The 20,956-nt window shown below is 38.8% G+C and overlaps 1 protein-coding gene across 3 annotated transcripts; it reads left to right on the top strand.

The window, feature by feature from the left end:
- The first annotated feature begins 98 nt into the window (after positions 1 to 98).
- Positions 99 to 19,012, top strand: ABHD17B (abhydrolase domain containing 17B, depalmitoylase). Of its 3 annotated transcripts, none has more exons than XM_058823704.1 (4): positions 99 to 302; positions 6,050 to 6,524; positions 16,674 to 16,853; positions 17,302 to 19,012. In XM_058823704.1, exons 2-4 carry the CDS (start codon positions 6,058 to 6,060, stop codon positions 17,519 to 17,521), a joined length of 867 nt encoding a protein of 288 aa, XP_058679687.1. In that variant the 5' UTR covers positions 99 to 302; positions 6,050 to 6,057; the 3' UTR covers positions 17,522 to 19,012. The 3 variants fall into 3 exon arrangements, with proteins under 3 accessions (XP_058679687.1, XP_058679688.1, XP_058679689.1); XM_058823705.1 differs by lacking the exon at positions 99 to 302 and adding an exon at positions 700 to 921; XM_058823706.1 differs by lacking the exon at positions 99 to 302 and adding an exon at positions 4,152 to 4,182.
- The last annotated feature ends 1,944 nt before the right edge of the window (positions 19,013 to 20,956 follow it).

The raw sequence follows: 20,956 nt of genomic DNA on the forward strand, positions 1-20,956 counted from the left end.
CCCGGCCCGCCCGCACTGGGCGGCGTCGCCGCGGCTGCGCCCCCATTGGCGCTGCGGCCCGCGAGGTCCCGCCCCGGCCACCCCCGCGCCGGTGCAGTGTGCGGGCGAGGCGAGGCCGGCGCCGCTCCGGAGGCTCCGCGGGGCGGGCTCGGCGCTGCCAGGGCCGCGCGTTCTCCAGCCGGGGCCGGGGCGCTGACGGCCGCCTCCCGCCGCGCCGTTACTCAGCACAGTCGGTGTCCCCACGGCCCGCCGACCCGGCAGTCGGGAGAGAGCGGGGCCGCCGAGCGGAGCGCCAGGTGCAGGTAGGGACTGTCCTCCCCCGGCGTTGGGGGGGATGGACGGTGTGCGGGTGACCCGCTGCCGCGGCGTGAGGGCGAGTTGTTTCCCCCTCGCGGCTCCGTCCGTGTCTCTTGCCCGGCTCGGACCCGCGGCCCGTCCGCGCCGCCTGGCGCAGGCGTGTGGCGGCCCCTGGGGCGAGCGGAAGGGCCCGCGGCCGCCACCGGCGTTTCCTCGGAGAGGCGGGCGGCGCGGCTTCGGTCTGCGGCACGAACCGGGCGGAGTGCTGCCGACCCCGCGTGCCTCCTGCCCGCGTCCCTGTGTCGCTGGGCTCGGGGGTCTCTGGGGGTGTCGCCTGCCTCGGGGTGCCCGGGTGCTGTCCGGTGCTCCCGTCTCCGTGGTCTTGCCCTGGACTCCGTTGTAGGAAACGGGCGCCCTGACTTGTGACGCGCGTGTTGAAGTCTGGCTTTTCGGGCTCTGAACTTTGAGTCACTGCTTTGAGTCACTGCTGAGGACTTCGGCGGAGCCCTTTTCAGATTCGGACACCTGAGGAGTTAATTTAGTTCCCGCCAGCCTGGTTAAATTTATTCCTTCAGCTTCTGCTGTAGAGGGTGGAAGTGACGCTGGCCTCAACATTGCTCTCAGGTATTATTAATATAAAAATTTAAAGTATTTGGTCAGCAATTAACTAGGAAAGTTCATGGTTGCGGAAATCAGAGTAGAAGTACCTGGGCGCAGAGCGGCGGTGAGGGCGGAGCTCGGTGCTGGTGGCCGGCCGGCCTGAGCCGGGACACCGGGCCGGGACACCGCGGGTCTTCAGCGCCAGCCGCCGGCGGGTGCCTTCAGCAGGGCAGCTCCGGGGGCAGAGGCTTGCTTAGAGCATGCAAGGCATTATGTAATCGGCTTAATCCCGCAGTTGTCTATCTGGAGCCTTTAGAGGTTTCGTTTGTTCTTCGGTTGATGAAGAATGTCTGGATTTTTCAGTTAATGTTTCCTGGATTCCCTTTCTTTTTTCAGCTGAGGCCTTAGGTTTTGATATACACAAAGTAACCAGCAGAGGATAAATAAATGATATGTGTTAAAATAGATAGAATTTGTAAGACTAGAAGGAGTGTTTATTTGTTTAGAATCAAATTAACCAAAGTAAAGTTTCGGTTTGATCAGGCTTCTCTGTTTTCATGTAGCCTACTTTGTCCTTTGAAAATTATCTTAAACACTTACTTCACAGTATTTCTTAATATAGCTTTTTCATAATTGAACATACTTTGTGTTGTTTTCTGGACTTACTGCATATTCTTTCTTAATATTCTCTTAATCCTTTTATGTGGTACTGAATCAGACACTAATGATTTCTTTTTCTCTGAACATTTTGTTGCTTTAACTGTTGGACTAGTTAAAGGATGTTCATATCGTTCTGTTCCATTTCTAATATTACACAGGTGTTGAAATAAATGTCGGTACTTCAGTAGTAGCTTGAACTCAAGTTCTTATTGCATTGTGCTCGATGGAAGTGTGAGGAAAAATGCTTTAGAATTTCTTGTTTCAGCAGTAGATAATGAACAATAAAGATGAAAAAAACCCCTAATCAAACAACAAACCCTCAACCAAAATACACACATATACAAAAAAAAAACAAACAACCAAACCAAAACAAACCACCAAACAAAAAAACCAGACAAATAAAAAAAGCCCCCAACAATTTGAATATCTTGCCCGTTATGGTTTGAACAACACTTAAAGTTCCAAACCAGCAGCTATATTTATGAGTTTGACTTTGTTCTTGTGAATAGTACCCATGAAGTCGGCAATTTAATTTAAATAAACAGTTAGAATAATTTCTATTTAATGTAAATATAAGATTTCTAGATAAGTGTTTGCAAGGTTGGACTGGTTTTGAGACTAATACATAGCGAAGTATTCAAAGATGTGAATAATAGGTTCCACTGTCTTGTTATTATGTACAAAGAGATAGGAGGACAGGAATAAATTCTCATGTGAAAAAATTACATTTGTGTTATCCTAGGAAGCACAAGATAAATACTTGAGGTGTTCTTTAAGATTAAATAGACATTTTCCCACTTCTGTCAGCCTTTATGAAAAGGCTAATTGCCACAGAATGAATTGAAATCACTGCCTGTGGGCAATTTTACATTTGCAATTTTATATGTTAAATCTTTATTCATAAGAGAGTTAAAGAAATAAAATTGATAAAATGCTCTTGCTTTCTTTTTAAAAGCTATCCCAGAAGGGATAAGTAATATAGTTTGGGTCTGTTTTATTTCTTAGCCTCTATTGCTGCAATAGAAAAGCTTTTTGCAGTTTCTTCTATAGAATTTTCATACTTACTTACTAAAAATGCAGTATAATTTTAAAGGGGGTGTATATTTCTTTATTGATTCTTTTTGTTGTTAGTATATTTTACCAGCTGTAGGAACTGTGTTTGCAGAACAGCCCTGGCATTTTTATTACTACTGAAATGTCAAGTAGAAGGTGAGATAGTTGTGTTGTTGGGGTGTGTTGCTCTCAGCATCTGATTATGCTGTAATGAGCACAGAGATTTACATCATACATGCTCAGAAGGTGTTAGACTATACCTTAGGTATTCACAGCATATCTTAGTCAAATGAGTCCCATTAAAGTTACTCATCTGTACTTGTGGAACCATATGCTTAAATTAATCTAGTCAGAGTAGGTTTTGCCTCAGCTTCACTAAGAATCTAGATAAAGCACACATCCAGCTTATTCACACTCTCATGTGAATACAATCCATCACAGTGAAAGACAAACCAGTTCCAGTATAATAGAAACATTGTTTGTATTTAGTTGGAGCTATTCTCCTGTGGAAGTTCAGTAGGTGTTTTGTATCAAATTGGTTCAGTTAGTGACCTGCTGGTTGTCTTGGGTCTTCTGAATGAAGAAAGTAGCATGTGTTTGTTTTAAAGAAGAGAGTTGTTATTAGCCATGATTTAGTTGGAGAATGAATCAGAATCTTTTGTTTCAGTTGGCATATTTTCCATTGGATTAAAAGATCAATACATAAAGCCTGCATTAGTCTAGCACAGGGGAGGAATAATGCTTCATCTGCTGTCTTCAGCATGTCATTTGCCATATCTGGTGACAACCCATTTTCTGCACATTTACACTATGTTGGGGACATTACCACCACATCAGCTAATTCACTGTGGTTTACTGCTGTACTGCCCTGTGTGTGAATCCTGCAGGCCAGTTTCCAGTCTTCTGAAATTACTTGGGTAAATAGCAAATATTTTATGAGTGAGATCACATTTGTAGTGTTTCTGGGCTGTTTATACTTTCAAATAATGTAAACTCCTGTTCTAATTCTTTCTGACAAGGGGATTTGGAAGAAATAAGAAATTCTGTAGTTCTCATTACATGCTGGTAAGAGTGCAGTCTGCTGTTCCTGGGCAAAACAAACTATTTGTATCTCACTTTTGGAGGTACAAATTCTTTTAAATTTTTCCCAAAAAATAATAGTCATCCCCTTAGAATAAAATATAATATCTAACTTCACCTTCAACGTTTCTGTACAGGTGGGAAAACTCACTCAGAATAGATCCATTTAATAGTTTCTGATAGAAATACAAGTGATTTTGAGTATTGTGTTATAAGTACTTGGAAAAAAAGCATGTTGAGACTGGACTGTGAAGATGAACTCCTTAAGTCGAGGTGAAAGAAGTTGCTTCTTTGGTGCTCATAATTACAAAAGAAGTGAGGAAGGAACAAATAGACACCACCACCACCCCACAAAACAGTAGGATTTTTACTTTGCATAAGACAATCTAAACATTTTGCTAATAGTTTGACTTCCTCCATAGACTCCTTCCACTTATCCTGACTTGTGGGTATAACTGAAACTTAATGTTCACATTATCTCATCTGACAGAGGTGAGTTATTCCATATTTGAGTGACTAATTGTTCTGAAACACAATATTATTGTTACTTCAGCTATCAGGAATATGATCCTTTATCCAGGATCTTCTTTAAGAGCCTATCTGCCTTCTTAAGGGAGCTGATCAGTACTTCCTGCCATGTCCTCTAAATTGGAAGTGTTGATCTCCCATGTCTAAACCTCTGTGGTTTCCCTCTGTTTTGAAGAAAACTAGAGACCTGGGTGAAAAACCTTAGCTGCGGCAGCCTCTTTTTTTTGTGATATTCCATGAATGCTTGTGTGTTTGTCAGACTGTCTCACTGTGCCTGGTTTTGCTGCTCTAAAAGTATGCTCCATGTAACATTGTTTGCAGTATGCTTTCATACTGTACCACCAGGAAGAGACCATTCACGCATCCAAAAATACAGATAGTTGTTCTGTGACACATGTTAAAGTGTTTTTGCAGCACTGTCCTTGAAGTTTCTTTAAAAAGAAATTTATACATGAAAACTATACTTCTGTACAAATTTAAGGACTAAATTTGAAATAGCTAAATATTGTTAGGTGTCACAGTTAGCAGTAAGATTTTAGTGTTGGATGACCCAAATACTTCTGGATCAGCATGGTACTGTAGACAACTGAAATCTGCTTGTTTTGTAGCTTGAGTCAAAGTCAATATGTGAAATTGTAAGTGTTCATGTTCACAGGGAACTGTCAGGACATGAACTTGGGACATGTAGGTAGATTTGGTATGAAAAAGTTGTTTAAGTTAAGATAAAATGTCAGATGCCTTAACTCAAGGAAAGTAGAGTAAATGGTTATCTTTGGTGTGCTGGTTTCCAGCGCAGTACTTGTCAAATTTCATTGCTCTTCTTATCTCTGAGAAAAAGTATTGCTGCAACAGAAGATTTCCCCCCACTCCCTTAACACTGGTATAAATTAAGAGAGACACAAGGTCTATTTTAAGGGCAACTCTATCTTTACCTATCTTGCTTTAGGTATAGGTGTGTTTATCTTCTTTTCCCCTCCCCCTCACCACTATTAAAACTAATGCTTTGAATTGGTGCTATAGATTATGCTGGTTTAACAAATATTTGTGATAGAGGATTTAGTTAGGGAGATGTTTCTTGAAGCATGACAAAAAAACCCCACCAATTGTGTCATTTATACAGTCCCAATTCCTATGGGCAATACAGCTAAGAACTTCTTTGAAGGTTTTCAAAATATTTATGTCGGCAAGTATGAGGAGGGAAGATGAGTTTATGGCTACTTTTTTGTGTACCAAAGCTCTAGAGTGTTTGCTAACCCAGAAGCATCATCTTGTTTTGTCTTCTACGTTTTGACCTTCATGCACCCTTCATATTTCTGATAGTGCTTGCAGGAGCCCATAGCCAGTGATTGCAATATATTTTCTTTGTATTTAGGAGATGCTGTAGTGACTTTTAGCTGCAGAAATCTGCATAACCTTAGTATGCTGCAACTCTGCAACATACTTTAATTATTCTTTTATCACGTATGTATTTGTCAATGGGAAGAACGTTTTTCTTAATGTCTTAAGATGAGGAACTTCATTTCCGCCAAAGAAAGTCGAAAACAAATGCTTGTTCCTTCTCTGGGTAATGATGTTTTACTTTTGATATCTGGCAGTGCTTTAGAGTTATCACTCCCCTTTACTAATATACCCATTGTGAAATAACTAATAATATAAAATTGAATATTATACAGAAATATACATATATGGATTTAAGTCTTTGTTGTGTTAAATGTTCAGAAGTTATGCATTATTTCCTAGAGATATTGTGTTCACTTTTTTTTTTGTAAGTTGGGTTTTTTAATGTCAGATTGTACCTGGAAACTGATACTATTCTCTCTTCCCATTTCAGACTAGAAGATGAATAATCTTTCCTTTAGTGAACTGTGTTGCCTGTTCTGTTGTCCACCATGCCCAGGGAAAATTGCCTCTAAGCTGGCATTCTTACCTCCTGATCCCACATACACACTGATGTGTGATGAGAGTGGCAGTCGCTGGACTTTGCATCTCTCAGAGCGAGCAGACTGGCAATATTCTTCCAGGGAAAAAGATGCCATTGAGTGCTTCATGACTAGAACATGTAAAGGCAACAGGATTGCCTGTATGTTCGTGCGTTGCTCACCTAATGCCAAGTACACTTTGCTCTTCTCACATGGAAATGCTGTTGACCTGGGTCAGATGAGCAGCTTTTATATAGGACTGGGTTCACGGATTAATTGCAACATATTCTCCTATGATTATTCTGGATATGGCGCAAGTTCTGGGAAGCCTACGGAGAAGAATCTCTATGCTGACATTGATGCTGCTTGGGTGGCTCTTAGAACAAGGTAAGACATTAGTTGCCATTTTTCTTTTACAGCATTCTTGTCAAATGGTTTTATTTCACATGCATTGGTAGTTGAAACAGCAGTGGTGTGATTTAGAATTAGTGGATTCATATCCAGGCTGACTGGTGGTGCCTGATGTTGAAGGCATTGTCAGTATTAAGCAGGATCAGTATATATTACATACCTACTGGAAAAATTGAAATGGAATTAAATTTAATAAGCTGTGGTCTAGTCTTGAACAAGTAGAGTATCTTCCTTTTTGTCATAGTTTGGAATCTTCTCAGCTGCAAAATTTAAAAAATTGAGAAAAGCCTATAATAATTGATACCCCAGTGATTAACCCACTATTGTGAGAAAAAATGCAGGTTGTTTCTTCAGATAATTTCCATCACCTACTTTTTCTGTAGGGAGGGGCAGAGTAAAAGCTGGTACAAGAGAACTTGGTGAGACTCTTATTTCTGTGTGGTGTTGATATCACCTTTGTTTCAGCGTTCTGACTAGCAGCTACAGCATTTCCAAAGAGACAAAACATCTTTTTGCTTCATATAGAAAGCTAGCTTCACAAAACATAATGTGTGAGAGAGTTTGTAACAGACCTGTGTAAATACCTTATGGTGGGAACAAAAAAAGAGGAATTTTGAGCAGTGATGTTAACTCAAGCAGAATAAAAATGGACAAGAAAAAAATACAAATGGAAAGATGTTATTTCAGTGATTTCTGTGTTCTAAGCCTCTGGTTTTGTGGGACATAAAATAGCAAAATGAAAGACTGTGAATGTATTCACTGATATAAGTGAGAATCCTACAGAATCCTGCACCAAATATGTGCAGCTTCTCTAATTTGAGAGCAGTTTTCACTATAATTTTTTCCATTTAGCTCAATAGTCTTCTCATGGTTACAAATACCCATACAAATGGGTACAAATTTACAAATAAATACTACTTTTAAAATAGTATTCTATCATAAGAATAACTGCCCACCAGAAAATCCCAGTACACTGTGTATTTCATATCAAAAAGGTATAAAAACCTGAAATGTGTTGTTGCAGCTCAGTCATTGCAACTTGAGCATCCTGTTTAATAATTATAGTATCAGGGATTTGACTTAGTGTAAGGGCATGTGGTCTTTAAATCCTGGATCCTGGTTATTGTCACAGTGAGTTTAGAACTTCATCAATGTAGTATTAATGAGCAGATTACCCCTCTTCAGTGCTTTAAATACACATTTAGTCTTGCACTCATTTTACGTTACAACAATAGTATGATTTCAAAGAAGCATATGTTATCCATGTATTAAATAGGGAAAAAGCTTATTATCATAAACCTCATTCAACTGCAGGAGACAGGTTTTCAGCTTCTTCTATTCAAAAACATGCATACTAGGTTGTTGGATTACCTTTTGGTGTTTATTTTTATTGCAATGGAAAGTTGAGATATGGCTGTTCCATAAGCCAAAAGCTGCAACAGGTGCACTGTTGACCATGGTTTGTAGCTGGTAGGTGATTAGCTGTAACATTTACCAAAAACATAATGTGGTTTGTGAGCAATTTGGAAGACAGTCTGAACTATTTAAATGTGAGAGAAAATGGAAGAGAACTAGATGGTGAAACATAATACTTTATGTCAGTTTACAGGCTCTGTTTTATAAACTAATTTGTAATTATTGTTTCTTCTTCCTCATAATGAATGTCTGAATATAAAATCTGCAAAGAAATGTGATTACAATTTGAATTCTCGCCACTATTCTTAAGCAATGAAGTGTATTTTCTCTAAACAAATAAGATTGTTCATAATTGATAGGACACAGGCTAATGGCTTTAAAGTGAAAGAAGGTAGATTGAGATTAGATATAAGAAATAAATTCTTTTCTGTGAGGGTGATAAAGCACGGGAACAAATTGCCAGAGAAGTTATCACAAGAAGAACCAGTTGTCCAGAGAAATTTTGGTCAACTTCCCCATCCCAGGAAGTGTTCAAGTCGTGGTTGAATGGAACTTTCAGCAGATTGATCTAGTGGAAAGTATCCCTGCCCATGGCAGGGAAAGTGGAATTAAAGGGTGTTTAAAGGTCCCTTACCCCAACTATTCTGTGATTGTAATGTTTTATATAAGTATGCTCATTTGTCAGCAGACATTGTTGGGGAGACCTCTAAATATATCTTTTATAAGATATTCTTATGTTTAAGAATGACCTCACCTTGGTCCCTTTTTTTTGTCTGCCTTTTTTTTATTATTGTTTCACGTCCTGTAGCAATTAGGCAATTCTGTAGAGTGTATGAAGTTTCAGTTGGTTTACTCAACTTCATGTGTGTGAATTTCACACACATGAACTGAATTTGGTCTACTGCTGAAAAAGAGGTTGGTATTACCAGTTACACCTGTAGTACTTAAAATAGCTTTCCAATTGGCTGACGTGGTCTCATCCTTGTATCTGAATGCTGGATGTATCAGGGGGAAGTTCAGCACTTGACTCTGGATATACTAGCTCACAGTTTGGTTATCTAGCTATGGTGTTCTCTTGAGCCCTGAGACAGTGCTCAGCTGTGTTAAAATACTCAATGTATATCTGAAGCTACTTTCATAGCGTAGCTTCTTCTGTCAGTTTCACATTGGTACAGTCTTTAACGTTTATAACTAATTCTGCAAAAACAAAGTAATTCAATGGTTTGTTTGCAGGATAAATGTGAGTATAGCTGTGACTCCTTGGAAATTCTTGTTGATGAAATGAGATAAGAAAGGATCAGAAAGTTTTAAACTCTGTCTCCCAGTTTGTGATGTGATGAAGAAAAGAATGGAGAAGTTACCTTCAGAGATTGATCACAGCCATAGCTCCCTGCACTCCCTGTTCTGAGAAATGAAATCATAGAACCCAACACAAAAGGGTGTTTCTGGGGTAATTGAAATTCTGATGCAGACTTAATTCTACAGTCAACAAAACCACTTGTGGTAAAGACTTGCTAGTCTTTATTTAAGATACTAGTGAGAAAACTTAAGATACAAATCTTGTGTCTTGGGAAGGCAATCCACATACTCACCTGTAAATCAGCTCAGCTGTCCAGTGGGGACTGGACACCTGGGGTGAAATAGTCTGGAACTCATGCTGAGGGTGATGATGAGATTTTGCTGCGAATATTAATATTCGTGGAAGTGAATACACAAAACTAGTTTGGCAGCCTATCAGAACAGGTAAACAGCAGATGTAGATGCTGAGTTGTGTCCCTATTCTTTACCTCCTTTGAAGATGTTAATAGGAAGCAGTCACTACCTATGTGGATGATGGCCATGAGAGAAGGTGGTGTGATTCACTGCCTTCATCAATTTTGGAAAAGTTGTACATTGTTGCATATTCATGTGCATGGGACTGTATAAAAGCTGCAAGTAAGGAGATTCTTTTTCCAGCTGTCATAACTACCAAGTGTTGAAATGCCAAGAGTCACTTTGTGATACGCCTATTTTCTGCTGTTCTGGTCTCTGAAGGCCTTTGATGACACCCTAGCAAGGGTGGAAAGGTTTAACCAGCCCCAGGCAAATGCAGGGCAAGTGGCACTCATTCAGAAACCTCTGAAGATGTGCCAGGTTGCCTCATGACCAGATTTACCTGTAAGAAGCAAAACAGCCCTTTCATTGTTGCTTATCATGGACTGCATAATAATTGAAAAATTAAAGGGTAAATCTCACCATCAGACAATGTGTCAAAGTGGACAGAATGTCCATAAATTGAACAGCCAGATATAGGAATAATACTGTCTCTTCAGATGTTGACCAAAATTGTTCATTTCACAATTCATAAACTACTTTTTTTGGTTTTTTTCATTCAGAAGTAGAAGGGGGGGGAGTTCAGCTAGAAGTTGAGGTACTCTAGTTTTATACATTTGGAGGGAAATTGAGGGTATCTTTAAATTGATAGGGAAAAATAGCTCAATTATTGTGGAAGAGAAATCTTGACAAATCTTGATGTATTGGTAGCATTTTAAAGTTTAGAAAGGCCAAACTGTGAGAGAGGCAAAGAAGGTGCAGTTTGTTGATATAATGTGGACAATGGGTTTGCCTCTCATAAAACTTAGTTCCTTTTTTCTTCTTCCTTTGTAAAATACTGTATGCGCAAGGAAGGGGATGCCTGCATCATTTGAGGAAGCGCTGTGTGCTCCTGAATTTTATATGTGGCCTAAAATGTTGAGAGTTACAGGTGTGGATGAGGTTCATGCCCTTCGTGTTCTGCAACTTGCAGCTGTAATTTCATGTGTTATGTCCATGATGACAGAAGATTCTGAATGTACATTGAAAATTCCCTCAGTATGTTCCCCCTTGTTCCATGTGCCCCAAGTGCTGTGTCAGGTTTCTAAATGTATGTGTTGCAATAGCTTTGCAAACTGTAGCTTCTGTAGAGCATCTAGTGTAAGCCTAAAGAGGTACTATGGAAAATTTACTCTTCTAAGCTTGATCTTATCAATACTTATTTCATTATTGTAAAGCAATCAAGTCTTCTAGATTAAGAGCAGTAGTTCAGAAGTAAATATAAATTACTTTGTCTCCCTTATGTATATCTGGAACAAAATGGCAGGTATTTTTAAGAGCCTGACACTGCAGCATGGTAATTTCTGCTAGTATTTGTTTCTTAAAGGTAACTGAAATTAAAATCCAAAAACAAAGGATAAAACCCAAAGAAACAAAAAAATTCTACCTACATTGTCACAGCTAGACATGCATTTTGTAGTTTTCTTATTGCATCATGATAATATGGTAAATATCCAGTGAAAATATAAAATAAGGTTAATATCCAATGTTATTGATGTACATCCAATTGAAGTGTTTAGGGGTTGGACAGAACTTTGAGCAACTTGATTCAGTGAAATATTAATATTACCTCCGTATGGCAAGGGTGTGGACTATACTACATTCCAACCTAAACTGCTCTGTGATTCCATGAAGAGAAAAAGAGAATGGAGAGGCAGAGAAAAGGTGGACCACCAGTAAGATAAGTGTTTAGTAAAGTGCAGGAAAGGTCTTGCTACAAATACAGAAATATCAAAGAAATGGTGAAAAGAGTTTCTGCTAAATCACATGAAGTTCATCACCAAGGGGAAAAAAGAATATTTCATTATTGTTTAGCAGTTCTTTTCCTACCAGAAGCTGAAAAGATCAGGCCAAAAGTGTTCAGGATTGCCTCTTTTACAGAGACCATCTACATCTGGTCAGCATATATAGGGCCACAGAAAAGAATACTGGCTTCATTAGTGTTATCTTGGGCCCTGGTTCCAGGCACTGGAACAGTCTGGCACAGTTACAACTCCTTATTGGCTTGCACCTTCCTCACCCAGCAGTGGCATGCTGTTTCCTGCCTGTCCCTGAACACAGGCAGCACAAAGGAGCACTAAAGCTATTGCTCTACTACTCCCAGACAAGGTTTATTTAGTTCCTTTTATTAACTGTTAAAGCCTAATGAGGGGGAATGCATTGCTGAAGCTGCAAATAGGAAAGTGGTTCGTTCTGTTCAGCTATAGTTTAGCTTTGTAGTGACATTAACCTGTGCCTTCAGTGTGGTGACGAGGCCGAAATTCGTAAATGCTCAGACACTGTGAGGATGTCAGGAAGCTTACATGAACACAGGTTCTGTGTCAAAACCGCTCTTTAGATTCCATCTGCTTTCCAGGCAGGTAACCTTTAACTGTGTGAGCATAAAGGATGAATTGGATGTTGAAAGGAATTGAAATTTCAGCTGCTCTGGGAAAGAGAAAGATGTTGCAGTTAGCCTATAAACTGCAGAAAATATCAAGTTTTGTACCAGGTTCTGCCCAGAATGCCTTGTCCATGAAGAATAGTGCTTTCTTGGCAAAACCAGCATGCTGGTACATCTGTGCATAGCTACTTTTAAGGTTTTCTTCCAAGGTCCTTTTTGGTGATTATGGCTTTAAAAAAGCCTAAAAACACCCTTCATTACCTTCACCCCCACACTGAAGGTCTGTCTATGCTGACACAGGTTATCTAAGATTACTTGAGTCAACAACAGTGTTTACATTAGTCCTATTATCAACATAATGAGCTTTCAAAGACAGCAAGTCTTTACAGCATGTCTTTGACCTCTTGTAACCAGAGGAACCAGTTGAAGCATATGGCTCTGTAAATGTCATGTTCACCTTCCTCAGGATGGCCTGTACTTACAAGGCACTGATTAAGAGAACAGTGTTACTGCGACTTTTTCTCTTGATCTGACACTCCTCTTTTGGGAGACCAGGTATGGTCATCTGATTATTTGACACAAAACTTCTTGGAGTTTAACAGACTATGAGTCTGTCAAAAGTAAATTTTATGAGTAGGAAACTTAGAAACATTTACCTTTTCAATATTTTTTCTGTTGTAGATTGTAAAGTGATACTTTTGAGAAATAGCAACAGAGGGACAGTTCATCTCTTTGTTTTTTCTAAATATTTCAGAAGCCTATTACATTGGGTTTGCATGGTCAAGCTTTGGTAGCAGGGGCCTACAGGGATGCCTTCTCTGAGAAGCTGCCAGAGGCTTCCTCCATTTCTGGCAGAGCCAAGCTCTGTTGGCTCCAAAGATGGCTGTGCCGCTGGCCAAGGCTGGGCCGATTAGAAGTTATGGTAGTGCCTCTGGGATAGCATATTTAAGAAGAAGAGGAGAAAAAGAAATCCTTGCACAGTTGTAATTTCAGCCAGAGAAGAGCAAAAGGAGAACATGTGATGGGAACAGTACTGCAGACACCAGGGTCAGTGGGAAGGACGGGCAGGAGGTGCTCCAGGCACCAGAGGAGCCCCACACCAGAGCAGGGGATGCCTGAAGGGAGGCTGTGACCCCATGGGAGACGTGTGGAGAGAGGAGCACGCGCTGGAGCAGCCTGTCCCTGAGGGACTGCACCCCAGGGGTGCATGGGTGAAGGGAGGTTGTGACCCCATGGAAGAGGGACCCACCCTGCAGCAGTTTGAGGGGAACTGTTGCCTGTGGGACAGACATCAGACAACAGAGAAGTTTGTGGAGAACCTATGAGGGGGATGCTGTGGTGAACTGGGGAAGGACTCCTCACCCTGAACAGTGAGAGAAACAACATGGGATGAACTGAGCCTAACTCCCATTCCCTGTGTCCCTGTGCTGCTGGGGGAGAGGGAGAGCTGGGAAGGAGGGAGGCATGAGGGGAAGGTATTTTTAAAGTCTGTTTTACTTCTCATTATCCTGCTATGATTTTGTTAGTAATAAGTTCAATTAATATCTCTACATCTAGAGATGACATTTGATGAACCATCTCTCCCAGTCCTTACCTCAGCCCATGATCTCGTCATTAAATTTTCTCTCCCTGTCCAGCTGTGAAGCGGAGAGAAAGAGCTGCTTTGGTGGGTGCCTGGCACCTAGCCAGGATCAGCCCGCTAAACCTTTTCAAGAGGAAAGGGAAGACTGGAATGAGCAGATGTAATCTGTTTTCCAAGCTGCTTGGAGTTTTTTATTTGAGAGGGAGGGTTTGATTATTTAGGTTTCCATCCTACTCAAGCCATAATACTCAGAAGTGTACTTTGAACTACCACTTTGGGTTACTGACTTCTTTAGTTTACTGATTGCAAAGCATGTATTTTCTGGTGGGCACTGTGACGCAAACTATTTGACTGTGATGGAGTAAGGATTACTTTAATCCAGATAGTGTAAATGCTTTTCTTGTCTTATTTGTTGTAGCTGTCATTTATCTATCTTGAGGCTGAAGGAGTTTGATCAAAAAATAGGGGAAAGAATAATGAGAAAGAGGAGAATATATGTTCTGAAATAGAGTTTTTAAGTTGTGCTTTGAATTCCTGTGTAATGGCCTGTATCTTGTAAAACTCAACATTCAAGGAAACCCAAGTGTGGTAATTGGCAAGGTTTATTATTTGAATACTGTTTTATCATAATGTGCTGTGCAAACTACATGCCATACTGGTGATGCAACATATTAATGCAAGTTTTGTTCAGATTATGTTGGAAGGAGGGAAGGCTGTCCTGTACTTTCATAAGGGACAAATGTGATGTGAATTGAGAGATGAATTGTAAAAGGATAGCACCTATGTTCTCGGGTGTTTCAGAAGAGATGCAGAAATAATGATGACCTTAGATTTGTCTTTTGTTTCAAAGCTTTAATTTATTTTATTTATGTGTGTTGGAATTTTCAGAAAATCCTGTTAACGCTTGAAATTGCTTTTTCTTTGAGAACTGTTGTGAAGGGGCTGTTAATAGTTCCAGGCTGATGATGAAGACTTAGAGTTTTAGAAGTGTTAATTTGATCATGATCTGATTATGACTAAAAACTCTTTCTAGGAAACACTGATAGTGATTTAGTAGTCATGATGTAGCAAGATTCCTGTGTCAGGCGGAGTCTGCCTCTGTGCTAATACTTGGAAACCTTTTACATTTCACTTTATCAGAACTCAAATTAAATAAACAGACAAATATTAAATTGATAATTTTAGATGTGAATAGTGGGTTTTATACCAAATTTAGCAAGTTAATGGCATGCCTAATGAGTTCTGCTGCTGATAACATGTAGGTAATACTACAATCTTGAAATCTCCCTAGATGCATTTTTTAATTAATTGTTTATTATATATTAATGCATTTTTTTATTAATTGTTTATTATATATGAATGCAACTTAGAAAACATTTTTTATGGCATATTAAGAAGTACTTGTGGATTTGGAGGGAACTGTTTTGTTGGTTGGTAATTTGAATGTCTTGATACACATGAAACACTTTTTTTCCTAATGTTTCTGATCTTTAGTCTCTTAGACTTTACTGATTTTAGTGTTTGGTTACCCATACAGTTATTTACCCGTGTTTATAAGATACTTGTGAATTTCTTCCAATCTTCTGCTCCCCTGATTTTACTGGAGATATGCAAAATATAGAAATTTGATAACTTCTTTGTGGCTATGTGTGTTGTTATATAATGTTGACAGAAAATATGCATGCCTTTATTGTAGACAAGGTAGCAGGTGCTATTTCCTATACTTGATTTTCATTCCTTTTAAAGTGGCAAGTGTCAAACCTACCTCCTGCTGTTCCACAGTGACGTTAGGCTAGGCTGCTCTTACTTAAAAAGTTGAACAAGTTTTTAATAATGCATGAGAACAATGATTTGGGTTTGGGTTTTTTGGTTTAATTTGGGGGCTTTGGACTTTTTTTAGAGATGATTGGGAGGAGTTTGATTTTTTGGTGTATTTTGTGGGGTTTTGGGAAGGGTAGTTGTTGGTTTTGGGGTTTTTTGTGTATGGCGTTTTCTTGAGTGCAATGTGGTATCCCTTCCTATTCAAGGTACTTCCTTTCCCAGACTGCTGCAGTCTGACCTGTGCTAAGAGTCCCTGGTTAGGGGTACAGGGCAGTGGATCAGCTTACTTTTTTTGCAGGCACTGTTCTTAGCCACATTATCGTTCTCTTCAGAGACTTTTCCCGTGTAACTTGGGCAGCAATTGCTTTTTGCGTTCACACTAATGCTGAAAAATATATTAAAATTATTTGTATGAGTGTTAACTAGATGTTTCTTTTGTTTGCCCCTGTTAATTGCATCTTACTAGGAGGAAGGCTTTGATTTCGATTCTGTATTCCCTGCTGGGCTGTCTTGCTTGTGGATTAGTTTGATAAGAACAAGCTTCTTGGCTATTATGTGGAATGATCAATATCATTATACTGCTCATTGTCAGTATGGGCAAGCTTTAAGTCTCTCTAAATTTATAAGCAATGTACCAGCTTGCAGGTTTTATCAGATAGCAGAAGAGTAAAGCTGACCAAATTTTTGCAGGCTGGATTATGCTTTATGTGATGATAACCGAAGATCTATTAAGGCTCTAATCAGTTTTCTGTTGTAAGTCCACTGGAGTTAAAAGTAAAGACTTTAACAAGCCACACTGCATTCACAAATCTGTATTTAAAAATTTAAATCATTATTCCAATATCATTCAAGCATAGGGAAAAAAATTACTGCAAATAGAGAGTAAATAAATAATTGTGTGTTTTAGTCAGGAATGTCATAAACAAAGTTGCTTGTTCTTCTAGCAGCTCCTGTTTCATAGTTGATAGCATTGTGAAAATTTTCATCTTCAGAAATGCTTTTGTTGCCTTGCTCTGTAGGTTGCGTCTGTTTCACTTCATATGCCACTTTTTAAACATTTCTAATTTTCTAGGTATGGAATTCGCCCTGAAAATGTGATTATATATGGCCAGAGTATAGGAACGGTACCATCTGTGGATCTTGCTGCTAGATATGAAAGTGCTGCTGTAATTCTTCATTCTCCACTGACCTCAGGAATGCGAGTAGCTTTTCCTGATACAAAGAAGACTTACTGCTTTGATGCATTCCCAAAGTAAGTTGTAGGATATTTTTTTTTCAGCATGTATTTTCTCTATAACAGAAGTTCTCAACTAGAGAAACAAGTAGTCTGGCATATTATCTGAAATTCTTTTCAAAAGTTTAGTAAAAGAATTGGAGAAAAATCAGTGAATAACATTGAAGAGGAGCATTTGATTTGAAGAAGTTTTCAAAACTTTGTAAACCTTCTAGGCGCTTTGCATCTCTAGTCATTTTAGTGGATATCTGTAAAGTAATTCATTTTCCTGTATATAACATGTAAATCCCTAGTTTTAACAAGTAGTTCCGTCCAGTAAATTGTTAGTCTGGGTAACTGTGAGCAAAGTCATTTGCAATATGTTTCTATAAGACTAAAAAACTAAGTAAGTCTTAACTGAAGAAAATTTTTGTTGTATTTCAGAACTATGCCATTGTTTTCATAGATATAATCTTTTTCTTTACAGCATTGACAAAATTTCTAAAATAACATCTCCTGTCTTAATAATCCATGGAACTGAAGATGAAGTAATTGACTTTTCACATGGCCTGGCATTATTTGAGCGTTGCCAGAGACCTGTAGAACCACTGTGGGTAGAAGGAGCAGGCCATAATGATGTGGAACTCTATGGACAGTACCTTGAAAGATTAAAACATTTTGTGTCACAGGAGCTGGTGAACTTGTAACTTACATTGTGTATTTACATGTTTTTTTTCATTTCACTGCAGAACTGCACACTTTGATAAATATATAACTTAAAACCTGAATGTTGTGTTTTCAAATCATCTTGGTTGCCTTCATTAAATCTACAGGTAATGATTTGTCAACATAATTAATGAAGGTTTTAATGTCAGCATTATAAACTGGAATAACATGATCATGCAGTCAGACTGGCAGTTTGTATTTCTTTGTGTGAGGTTTTTTCTTCTTAGATGTAAAGAAAAAAATCACAAGGAGTACTGTAAGAAAATTTAATTATATAAAACCAAATGCTGTAAAAGTGTTGCCAAGTGCTTTAGCATATCAAAACCAAGTTTATAAATATTTTTTAAACATCTCAAAGTGTACTGTGACTTACTCTGTTGCACAGGTGTAATTAAAAAACTGACTTCTAAACTGTTGTTCTGTAAAAATGTAATAGCCATGAAATTTGAGCAAATACTAATGTATGTAATGAGAATAAACAGTCACTGGAAATTACTCATGCCCTGTTACAGGGAGAGAGGGGAAAAATAGATATCTTTTCCCATATTTTTTATTTCTTTTGTGCTTAGTTTTCCTTTAGTTATTTTGTACTCGTATTGTCTATTAGCTTTCAGGATAATAAAATGTATCCACTCATGTTCTCAGGAGTCCTAATCTTGCCAGAGTAATTCTACAAATTATCATTGTTGTAATGCAGGTATCATTCACATGATTGCTACTGAGGCCACAAAATACCTCTTTGAAACCAGACTTAAAACCTAGAAGACTTCTTGAACCATGTAGTTTTAAACACTGATTTTCTAGAGCCACAACGTGGCATTAAGAAGAACCTTGAAGTTTATCCAACATTGTAATAAAGAGTTTGCAACATAGCAGTTTTCTGATCAGGCTAATTTTGGATGTTTAGTGTAAAAGCTTATTGTTTTTGAGTATTGTATGGAAATTTTACTAATTGGGCCTCTGTGGGGTGGGAGGAGTGACAAGAAGAGAGTATTGACATTTTTCTATTAACTCATTATAAAATAAACTTAAGTTGCCTTTCCCTTGAATGCATTTTACATGAATAAAACTATGAAAAATAAACTTAATTATATGTGGCCTAATTGTGAACAAAATAATATTCCTACAATACACACTGTGCTTTTCAGGCCTTACGTAATTTAATTGTTGTGCTTGTTTTTTGTGATTGAGTCTATTGTGTACTTAAATGTAGTTTTGAGTATTGTGAACACTTTGGTTAAGATGTGTTGATTAACAGTAAACAATATTCCACAAACTTGCAGTTTTTTCTTTTTATTCAAAGTAATAGCAGCAGTTGCTTGCAGTATCAAAATACTTAGCAGCTCCTCATTTATTCAAGGAAATCTGACATCAAAAGCAATAACTTATTGTTTGGAACTGCCAGCACATTTCTTTATCAGCAGCTACTGTTCTGGATCACCCTTCTATCCTCATGCCTCACCTTACTACAATTTGCCATTCAGGACATAGGCTTTCTGCTGCAAAGCTGCTTGTAAACTTTTTTTTCTGTAACAAATTCTAGTATCTCCTTCTTTGAAATTAAAATGAATTATTGTCTTGTGCACTTTGAGTTAATTGAGTAGAAAGAAATTTGTTCACAAGGAACTAGATTTCTGTGTGATTTTTTTGATCAAGGATGTTTCAGTGAGTTCTGAAATTCAGAGTATATTCAGAAACAGCAGCATTAGACTTAAGGATGTTCATCCTAGTTCAAGGCTTTTGGATACAGGTGCGTTACTCAGCTTTATTAACATCATATTTAATACATAGTTTGATTTCCTTTTCTTACTACCTTAGTAAGGAGGTAGCCACTAGCCACTGTCTCCAAAGGAAGTCTGTGCCATTAAATTTTAAGTGCTTTCTTTGTAATGAATGGAGCTTGTTTTGAGATTCACCTTCAGGAATTCAGAAATAAAGAGTGTAGAAGTGCAATATTAAGTGATATATATTGGCTGCAGTTTGGTTGCCTGCCCCTTGCAGTCAAATGATCAACTGTCACCACAAGAACTATCTGATTGTGCCAGGGGATATTGTGGCACCCTGTAATTGAAAAAGGCAGAAAAGGTGTCATAGTAGTTTTGCTGCTTTTGTTTCTGTATTTTGTTGAAGCAGAACAAAAGACCTGACTAATAGTGTTTTGACTTCAGTATGTGCAGCTGTGCTGGATTGCGCTGGTGAGTAGAGATTCTGGTCTCTTGCATCGTTTATGCATGGTTAATTATTGCCATTTTGTGCTGATTTATGTTTTATACTAATATTTTTTCAGAGGAGTTGTATATGTGAAAGAATTTAAATAGCTTAGCCTGTGGTGCAGATCGTGTTATGGCAGCAAACTTGTTAGTGACAGAAAGCAACTCTGAGCTATTGCAACGATGAGGAAAACATTTGACATCCTGATTGTCTTATCCTTATACCATCATTTTGGTCAAATTGACAATGAGCTGTTGTTTAATGTTACAGATGCAATTGTCTCCTGATAAACAAAGTTGATTCAGCATTCATTGAAAAGACAATGCCTGTATTTTAGGGAAAAAGAAAAGAGCGTTTTGTAAGCTTCATGGTGTCATTCCTGGTTTGGTTTTTTTTAAAGAGATGTATTTGACAGTAAGCTGTCGTTTTCAGTTCTGCAAACCTTGGCAAATCAGCTTTCAAAACAACTTCGTATATGTAAAATATGTGATTACCTTCTAAAGGTGGGGTCTATTTAGGACATGTTTTGCTTTTACATTCACAACTCCATAACCCCCCTCTCTTAACTGTCCACTTCTGGCACCAAAGAATTCTAGTGTATGTTCAGTTAGGTACTCTTATTGATTGATTCTAAACTTACTTTCCTTTTCAAGTGTTTTTTTTACTGGGGAAAAATATTGCATGTTTATTTTTGGGCTCCTTTAACTGGGTGGCATTGGACAACAAGGTACTGCTCATTTGGAATATGCCAGGTCCTACAGGTCCTAATTTTTCTCACTACTCTGTAGGCATTGTTAATATCTTAAAGTCACAAATAAGGAAAATAGTATGTAAGTAGGAGGCTGATAGGTTGAAAACTTTGCAGAAAAGGAGTTGGGGACCCTGCTGCAACAGGCTGCACATGAACCAGCATTGCACCCTTACGCCAAAGGCAAACGAGACCATTCCAGGCCTGATAGGTAGAGGTTTGCCAGCAGATGATGGGAAGTGATCCTACCTCTCCTCTCTGCTCTGAGTGCAGATGTGTGTGAAATGCTGAATATAACTCTGGGCTTTTGCATGAGGAAGGTAGGCATGTACAGAAGGAAGTCCAGTGGAGGGCCACATCTACAACTGAATGACTGGAGCATCCAGCATAGGAAGAGATGCTGAGAGAGCTGGGGCTGTTCATCCTGGGGAAGAAAAACTTTGAAGTTTGGCAGGAT

Source organism: Ammospiza caudacuta, chromosome Z (genome assembly GCF_027887145.1).
Source record: "Ammospiza caudacuta isolate bAmmCau1 chromosome Z, bAmmCau1.pri, whole genome shotgun sequence".
NCBI classification, from domain to species: Eukaryota; Metazoa; Chordata; class Aves; order Passeriformes; family Passerellidae; genus Ammospiza; species Ammospiza caudacuta.

Excerpts from the sequence above, each read along its gene's own strand:
- ABHD17B (XM_058823704.1), top strand. The coding sequence starts at position 6,058 with ATGAATAATCTTTCCTTTAGTGAACTGTGTTGCCTGTTCTGTTGTCCA. Across the intron at positions 6,525-16,673 it reads TGGGTGGCTCTTAGAACAAG|GTATGGAATTCGCCCTGAAA; the intron begins GTAAGACATTAG and ends CTAATTTTCTAG. Across the intron at positions 16,854-17,301 it reads TGCTTTGATGCATTCCCAAA|CATTGACAAAATTTCTAAAA; the intron begins GTAAGTTGTAGG and ends TTTTCTTTACAG.